The following is an 8540-nucleotide window of genomic DNA, read 5'->3' as shown; positions in this document are numbered from 1 at the left end:
ATTCACTGAACCATGAAAATGAGGTCAAGGGCAATGGACATGTGACAGACGGAAACTTCGTAACATAAGGCATCATCTATATACAAAGTATGAAGCATCCAGGTCTTCCACCTCCAAAAAGTGGAAAGCTTTTTAGAAGTTAACTATAACGCCCTCGCCACAGGCTCGACAAAAAACACTCAATAGTATAATCATATAGCCAATAGTGTAGCCAATAAGGACTCTGGAGGTAGACGAAGGTAATACCAACCGTGCAAGACTCTCATGGGTAATCAAGTCGGGTCGTTAAAAACCAACCTCGTCGTCAAAAGTAATAAGGATAAAGCAAAAGAATTTGAAATATAATTGAACCATGAGGTAGTAAATAAGCCACATGATTTAATACATCAATTGTCACCTATAAGAGTTTTTGGCTTTGAATGATGAGTTTTATCCTTTTTTACATTTTTTAAGGAAAGTATAATAAATGAGAGAAAATCAATCATGATAATAAACCTGTTTCAAAAAGAAATCTATTTAAAATAAGTTAACAATGACTGAATCGTCAATCAAATGACTCATTGTGGGAGTTATTGCCCTTGAAAGATCATTTTTGCATTCTTTTTACAGAAACTATAGTTAAACAGAGAGATTTTTTTGGAAGCGAAAGAGTTGGCCAAAATAAGATCGTCCTACAGATGACACTTTTGTTATTAGTCAACTTGTCCGAAAATTTTCAGAAACCATAGAAGAAACAATAAGTGGAAAAACTGGTCAGCAAAATAGACTCACCGAATAAGTCAAACAGTGGAAATCCGTGTAAGAGTTGCTGTCCTTGAAATATACTTTTTTTAAAAATGTATGATAAAGGCCTAACTTATTTTTTCTTGAATTAAATGGAAAGTCTTACAAATGCAGATGACTATTAAAATAATTGGCTATTCTCGAAATTGAATATTTATTTTAGCATTAACCCTGTTAATATGGTATAAGTGGCAAGTTGCCTCTGAAACACCTGAAAATTATTGCTGAATGCTGAAACATTCAAACTAGTTATAATATTCTGCCATTCTGCCTCTCTGTATATAAATTATAAATGAACTGAAAGGAATCCACCAAAGATCGTAAGAATAACACATTCAACACTTTTCATGAGCACTTTTTCCTTTTTTTTTTTAATATTTTTAGAAGGAGAAAGACCATAATTATGTGATGCTTCATGCTTTGTATACAGATGCCTTATGTTAATATTAGGCAGGCATTACCTGTAAATAGGGACGAAGTCTGTATGAATTATTTTTTTGTAACTTAAATATTTGTTAAAAAAAAGAAACAGAAATACCGTAATGTTTCCAATTTTGGTTCTGCTGTTAGGGATTTTAGTTGTGACATTATTTAAGGTATGACGTCATTTGCAATGTAAACAAAGAAATACTATCATCAGGTAACGTTTTTTCATATCAAGGAATTATTAAAAATGAAATTGGTATTGCGTTCCTTCCTATTTTATACTAGACTGATAAATATATATTTTACTCAAAGTTTCATCCAAACGAGACCAGAAAAAGGAAGTTCATTGTAGATTTCTGCGCAGATGCGGGAATTTAAAACATGACATAAAAAAAATTAAACGATTTTGAGTTCATTAGTACCGATTTTTTTTTTTTTTTTATTGATTTTTCTACTGTTATTGGGGACTTCGTCCCCACAAGTCTGTATGTATTATTTTTTTATAATTCAAACATGTTGATTAAAGAAACGGAAATACCATAACGTTCCTGATTTTGGTTCTGTTGTTAGGGATTTAGCTGTGACGTTCTTTAAGTTATGACATCATATTCAATGTAAACAAAAGAAACGCTTTCGTCAGGTAACGTTTTTTTCATATCAAACAATTATTAAAAATGAATTTGTATTGAGTTCCAATCTTATATTTTACTAGACCATTTTGTAGACTGATAAATATATATTTTATTCAAAGTCTCATGCAAACAAGATTGGAAAAGGAAGTAGATATCTGCGCAAATGTGGTGAAGACCGGAACAGGAAGTAAATCTGAGATCATTAGTAGAATGAAAAATTCGGGAAATTTTCCCGATTTTTTTTTTTTTTTTTTTCTTATTGATTTTTCTACCATAATTGGGGACTTTGTCCCCATATAAAATTTTAGTCTGTCACATGTCCATTGTCCTTGACCTTATTTTCATGGTTCAGCGACTACTTTTGTTCTCAAGATTTTGATTTGGAAGTGGATATCACTAATTGTTTAGCCTTTAGGAGAAAATTCTCCAATTTACAGAGAGATTATTACTTATTTACAGCAATCTAGAACTCTGGAATGAAAAAAACTCTTATATTAAAAACTTGCCATCTGTCTATATATGAGATGAATGATTCACAATGAATGTCATGATGTAAGAACCAATAAGAGAGGATCGTCTTTCAACATAAAAAATCTAGATTGAGCTGACTGTCGAAGGTTTCACGTGGTCCATGTTAAAACATAATCAGTATAGTTCATTCCAAACGACTTTTTGTAACTTACACATCGTTACTTTTGTTACAATATGTACTCAGACTTCATTTCTACATGTATAACAGAGATTTTATCTTTCTGATATTCTAGCAAACTATTTTGTTGTTCACCCTGAGCTATGTTATTATAAAAAGATATTTAAGAATTGCTCTTGTCAAATGTAATCTTGTTAGAAAGAATAGACTAGACATTCATATTATCAGTACAACTAAATAACCAAAATTACAAAAAAGGTTGACTATATATAGAAACGTTTAATAATTCAGTAATGCATCATGCAATTGCAAGAATAAAGTAAATAAATGTTAGTTCAAACATCTTTTGACACAAATTAAATGATATGTATCTGTTTTAAATTTTTTTCAGTTTTTTTGTAGAAAGTATATTATTGAATTGCTGAACAGGTTTCCATTGAAGTTTTAACCCAGCAGCATGTGTGAGGAATCCAATAAGAAACCTTTTCCATTTCAAATATCATCAGTATGCCCAAGGAATTTAACAGAGGAAGAAAAAATAAAATTAGAAAAGGACAAGAATGTTATATCAGAATTTAAACAGAATAAGTTAGAAAAAGAAGCACAGAAAAACTGGGATTTGTTTTATAAAAGGAATACAACAAAATTTTTCAAAGATAGGCACTGGACAAAGCGAGAATTTAGTGATTTGTTTTATGAAGAAGATGAGCAGGTAGGCAAATATTTTCTCATGTCTGTGGTTTTAAACATATTTATTTATAGTGGACTGGATTGGGAAACAAGTTATTGCAACTTATATTAATCCCTTTCCTTTTTGTGGGTGTGAGTGCTGCCTTGTAGCAACATTAGCCTACTCTTTTTTTAAATCTGCAAGGGTGTCTTTTACGTGCAAGAGATATATATGGCTCTTTCTTAACCCTGGTCAGCCATTTATCATCCCCTTCCGACAGACTATTGATGGACTATCATCGTTTCCTCAAGACTACTCGCAAATGGTGTCGAGGGAAAGCTGAAAATTCAGTCCCTGAAATTTTCTCCCCGAAACGGGAATCTAACTAGGACCCCAAGTGTTAGTAGTCTGATGCACTAACCACTACAACACAGCTCTCTTGTCTATTTAAATGAAAGCATAGACCAGTATTTTATTGAAAGCTGTACATTTGAAATAGTGCTTGCAGATGTCAAATCTCTCTTATGTTAAAAATAATAAAACTACTGATATGTTTTTTTTCTGTTTACAGACAGAAGACTGCAAAACTATTCTTGAGGTTGGATGTGGAGTGGGCAATTTTCTTTTCCCTTTATTGGAAGAATTTAAAAAGCTATACTTCTATGCCTGTGATTTTTCAATAAGAGCTGTGCAGTTTGTCAAGGTATGCTATGGTTACTGTTAACTTTTCTCCTTTAAACGATACAATATTCTCATTTATACAGAATAAGTAGATACTATGGATTGATTTATTTTTATGGGTACAAAATTTTGTTGATTTTTAGCTCACCCAAAGGGCCAAGTGAGCCTTTCCCATCACTTGGCGTCGGCGTCGGCGTTCTTCATCGTCCGGTGCGTCCGTCATCTTTAACTTTTACAAAAATCTTCTCCTCTGAAACTACTCGGCCAAATTTAACCAAACTTGGCCACAATCATTATTGGGGTATCTAGTTTAAAAAATGTGTGGCGTGACCCGGCCAACCAACCAAGATGGTCGCCATGGCTAAAAATAGAACATAGGGGTAAAATGCAGTTTTTGGCTTATAACTCAAAAACCAAAGCATTTAGATGTTTAGAGCAAATCTGACACAGGGTAAAATTGTTTAATTGTAGTAAAAAGAATGTCCAGTAAAGTAAGATCTCCAAACACATCATGATCACCAAAACACAATTTTTTTTATGAATTTATCTGTGTCCATTGTTTAATATGCACATAGACCAAGGTGAGCGACACAGGCTCTTGAGAGCCTCTAGTTTTATTGTGGAGTAGGAAAAATTTAGTTCACCTTTAATACGTTCATCAACTGAATCAACAAAGTTAGAACTTCATGAGTGATAATGGTTCCATAGTACATGTAGTAAGTATGGCAACAGTAGAACCGTCAGATCTATTAGTGAACAATAACACATACAATATTTTGGAAGTACCTGTGGAAAATACAAAAATATTGAAAAAACTATAAACCCTGTCATCATGATGGTTATAAATAGTTTTCAAGCTGTTCTATTTGTGTTTATATTAATTTAATCTGTACATTGTATACCAGAAACAAAAGTTACATCTAATCTGTACATTGTATACCAGAAACAAAAGTTACATCTCTTTCTTACACTAAAACATTAAAAAAGAATAATTACTTTAGATGTACAATGTATGTTTCATTATTATATGTTATTTTGATTGGCTAACAGTAATCTCGCATCATTCTGACTTTAATATTAATTTTGAAATAAATTTTAACTTTCATGACACACATTTCCACAATATAGTGCACAGGTAAATAAAAGAAAAACTTGATAGTAATTGAGTTTCCATGATCATAGAGAAAAAATGTAATTATATAAGTACTGAATGCTTCTTTTAGTAATTTCATAGGGTTATAAAAGCCTTGACTATGCACACATTTTTAGAATGAATCACTTCATAAAAAAAATGTTCTTCGTTCAAGGCTTTTACACCCCAATGAATTTGCAAAAAGAAGCATTCAATCCTTAATTATTAAGCAGAGCATTTTTCAGGTAGATTTTCTTACTCATGTACATCTTGTAGGAGAATAGTTTGTATAATCCTGATCGATGCCATGCCTTTCAGTGTGATATCACATGTGATGATCTGTTTATGTAAAGGTACCTTTTTTTGTAGGAGAATAGTTTGTATAATCCTGATCGATGCCATGCCTTTCAGTGTGATATCACATGTGATGATCTGTGTAAAGAAATACCACCAGACAGTGTTGATGCTGTGTCCATGATATTTGTATTATCAGCCATTCATCCAGATAAAATGGTGGCTGCCCTTAAGAATATTTTAAAGGTAATTGTTATATAAATATATTAAAAAGGTATGAATATGAAAACGATAAGACTGAAACAAAGTTGGTTGTAGCTTTGCTCATTATTTAAAAGGTTAGACACAGACAAGATCTACAAAATTTGAGACTGTGAGATAAATGCACCATGAAATAATCTTCTCATAATTTGTGGTGTAAAACTGAGTAATTTATAGCATGTAACATAATAGGTGTACATGTACAATGTAGCAATGTTTTTTTCATTTAATAAATCAAATAAACCTCATTTACATGATGTAGTGTTATTATTTTATTATGAAAACATTATTTATATCTTTAAAAGATGTATTTGTTATTGCAGATATTAAAACCAGGAGGCTGTATTTTGTTTAGAGATTATGGTTTATATGACCATGCCATGCTAAGATTTGGTCCAGGCCACAAGTTATGTGAGAACTTTTATGTACGCCAAGATGGTACAAGGGCTTACTATTTCAAAACAGGTAAGTGTGGAATAAATGTACATGGAAGTTATTTTAGTTTTGTGGAGTAATTAGTACTTTGAACCAACTTATTTTCACAGATACTTCATTTGGCATTTAGCCCTTTCTAGTCCACTTCACACCAATTATATCAGTATATATCAAACTATATGACTTAAAAGTGTATATGTAATGTATGCCTAGTACTACTGTCATATTCTTGGTTGTATTGTAGATGAATTAACATTACTTATGGAATCAGCTGGCTATAGTTGTGTGAATTGTGAATATATCCAAAGAGAGACTGTGAATAAGAAGGAAGGATTGTGTGTACCACGTATATTTGTTCAAGCAAAGTTCATTAAAAGCATAGCTGACAAAGTGAACTCATCACAACCTATTGAAGTAAGCAAGACTTGTGAATATACAACTGGAGATAAACAAGAAGAAAACATCACAAGTAAAGGAGAGGGAAACAATACAGACATTCAATCACGTGTGGTTCTAGATTACTGTTGTAATATACAAGATACAAGTGAAGTTATTAAAAGTTGATTATGTATAAGTGTTTTTATTCCCCATTTATGGGCATTATGTTTTCTGGTCTGTGTCCGTCCCTCCGTCTGTCCAGCTTCAGGTTAAAGTTTTTGGTCGAGGTAGTTTTTGATGAAGTTGAAGTCCAATCAACTTGAAACTTGGTAAACATGTTCCCTTATATAATGATATGATCTTAATACAAAATTAAAGATTTTATCCCATTTTCACGGTCCACTGAACAAAGAAAATGATAGTGCGGATGGGGCATCTGTGTACTTTGGACACACTCTTGTTTAATAGGTTTACATAAGTATATCAAGGTCAAGAAGTTCATCAGTGGTTGTGTTTTGATATACAATGTATTTTAATGGTGTTTTTTTGTCACTTGAATCTTTTGTCATAAAGTGATTACTATCAAGCAGGAGGGGTGGTAACACCCTAATCTTTTTGTATGACGCTTTATATTATAGAATGAAGTGGACCTGGACCCTGCATACACTTATATAGATGTCTTATGATATGAAGTTTCTGTCTGTCATATGTCTATTGTCCTTGACCTCATCTTCATGGATAATGAAATGCTTGAAACTTCTGTTTTTGTTTTTTGTCATGTGAATTGCTCACTTATTATAAGCAGCAAGATAACTATAATTGGTATATGACATCTTTGCAAAGTTTACATGTGCACCAATAAGGGTTCAACATACCTCAACCTCATTTCATGGATCAGTGATTGAGGTTAAGTTAACAGTATACAAACTTGAAATCAACTTGAAATTATGGTTCATCCTTTGTTAAGTTTTCATGATCAAGTCTGTTTCTCAAATACTATACACAAAAGTCAAAAGGTCAACTACATTTCTGTATAGAGTGATTCATAGTAAACATGTTGTCTGGCAGGGTTAATCTGACCTTGAGCTAATTTTTATAGTTCATTGGTCAGTGTTTAACTTTTGGGTCTTGTTTTTTTCAGAGACTTTAAGCAATACACTTTATAAAGTTGGTGTTAAGTATAATTGTAAGGTGTAGATTTTTATCTGAAAGGTTACACTGATTATATAAAAAAAGAAGATGTGGTATGATTGCCAAGGAGACAACTCTCTACAAGAGACCAAATGACACAGAAATTAACAACTATAGGTCACCACATGGCCTTCAACAATGAGCAAAGCCCATACTGCATAGCCAGCTATAATAGGCCCCAAAATTACAATGTAAAACAATTCAAACGAGCCTAATTTATGTACAAAAATTGAACAAAAAACAAATATGTAACACATAAACATGTTTAGATTAATGCCTTCATATAAACTTTCAACATAAATTCAAATCAAGAAAAGTACAAGGAAGACATTTCAATGTGTACACTCTTGTGTTCTATTGGAAACTTGAAATCGATGGCAGATCTTTGATTGTATCCTAGCTTTCATTACTGTATTTTGTCCTTTATTTTAAAAAAAAAATTTTGTAAGGGTTATGCGGTACCCAGTGTCTCGCCTTCTTTTGTTTTAATCACAGATTAACAAAAATGAGGAAAAAATCAATAAAAATTTTCCTCTCAATACTTATAGTTTGATTGTAAGAAGCTTCTGTCCAAGTTTGGTAAAAATCCAGGATAGTTCATGAATCAAACAAATGTTTTAAAAACTTTAAATTGCAGACTGTAGGTTATGTTAACTGGAAAAATCAAAGCCTTAAAGGCTGTAAAAGCAATTGCTGTCATGTTAATGTTTGGGGACTTATATATAATAATTAAACCTGACATGAGTGTTGTCTAGTTAGAAGTAAGAAGGTTTTAACTTTATATAAATAAAAGACTTTAGCAGAAAGTCATTTTTAATATGTTTTATATTTCACAAGGAGAAAACACGTTTACCAGGCTAAAGTTGGGGTCAAATATACATGTGCTGAAACATAGAACTCAAAAAGAATTCATCATGGATTATCCCCTGGTAGTGTTTGTAACTGGGCAATAATTTCCTTTATTGATTTAATTTTAACAATTTTCATTATTAATTTATATTTAACCAT

At 31.9% G+C, this 8540-nt stretch overlaps 1 protein-coding gene across 2 annotated transcripts; it reads left to right on the top strand.

Annotated features, from left to right (window-relative positions):
* Nucleotides 1–946: 946 nt before the first annotated feature.
* Nucleotides 947–6537, top strand: LOC143064417 (tRNA N(3)-cytidine methyltransferase METTL6-like). 2 transcript variants are annotated; one of them, XM_076237233.1, is made up of 6 exons: nucleotides 947–1103; nucleotides 2882–3202; nucleotides 3732–3863; nucleotides 5343–5513; nucleotides 5852–5993; nucleotides 6208–6537. In XM_076237233.1, exons 2-6 carry the CDS (start codon nucleotides 2948–2950, stop codon nucleotides 6525–6527), a joined length of 1020 nt encoding a protein of 339 aa, XP_076093348.1. In that variant the 5' UTR covers nucleotides 947–1103; nucleotides 2882–2947; the 3' UTR covers nucleotides 6528–6537. The 2 variants fall into 2 exon arrangements, with proteins under 2 accessions (XP_076093348.1, XP_076093349.1); XM_076237234.1 differs by having other exon boundaries at nucleotides 951–1103; nucleotides 2893–3202.
* Nucleotides 6538–8540: the final 2003 nt, after the last annotated feature.

The sequence above is a fragment of the Mytilus galloprovincialis genome, chromosome 2, assembly GCF_965363235.1.
Source record: "Mytilus galloprovincialis chromosome 2, xbMytGall1.hap1.1, whole genome shotgun sequence".
Taxonomy (NCBI): Eukaryota; Metazoa; Mollusca; class Bivalvia; order Mytilida; family Mytilidae; genus Mytilus; species Mytilus galloprovincialis.
The sequence above is the reverse complement of the archived record's forward strand: the minus strand, read 5'-3'. Positions and strand labels throughout refer to the sequence as shown.

What these genes read in the sequence shown, in the direction of transcription:
- LOC143064417 (XM_076237233.1), top strand. Translation starts at nt 2,948, where the DNA reads ATGTGTGAGGAATCCAATAAGAAACCTTTTCCATTTCAAATATCATCA. An exon ending in GAGCTGTGCAGTTTGTCAAG is followed by an intron (nt 3,864 to 5,342) that starts GTATGCTATGGT and finishes CTTTTTTTGTAG; the next exon opens with GAGAATAGTTTGTATAATCC. An exon ending in CCCTTAAGAATATTTTAAAG is followed by an intron (nt 5,514 to 5,851) that starts GTAATTGTTATA and finishes TTGTTATTGCAG; the next exon opens with ATATTAAAACCAGGAGGCTG.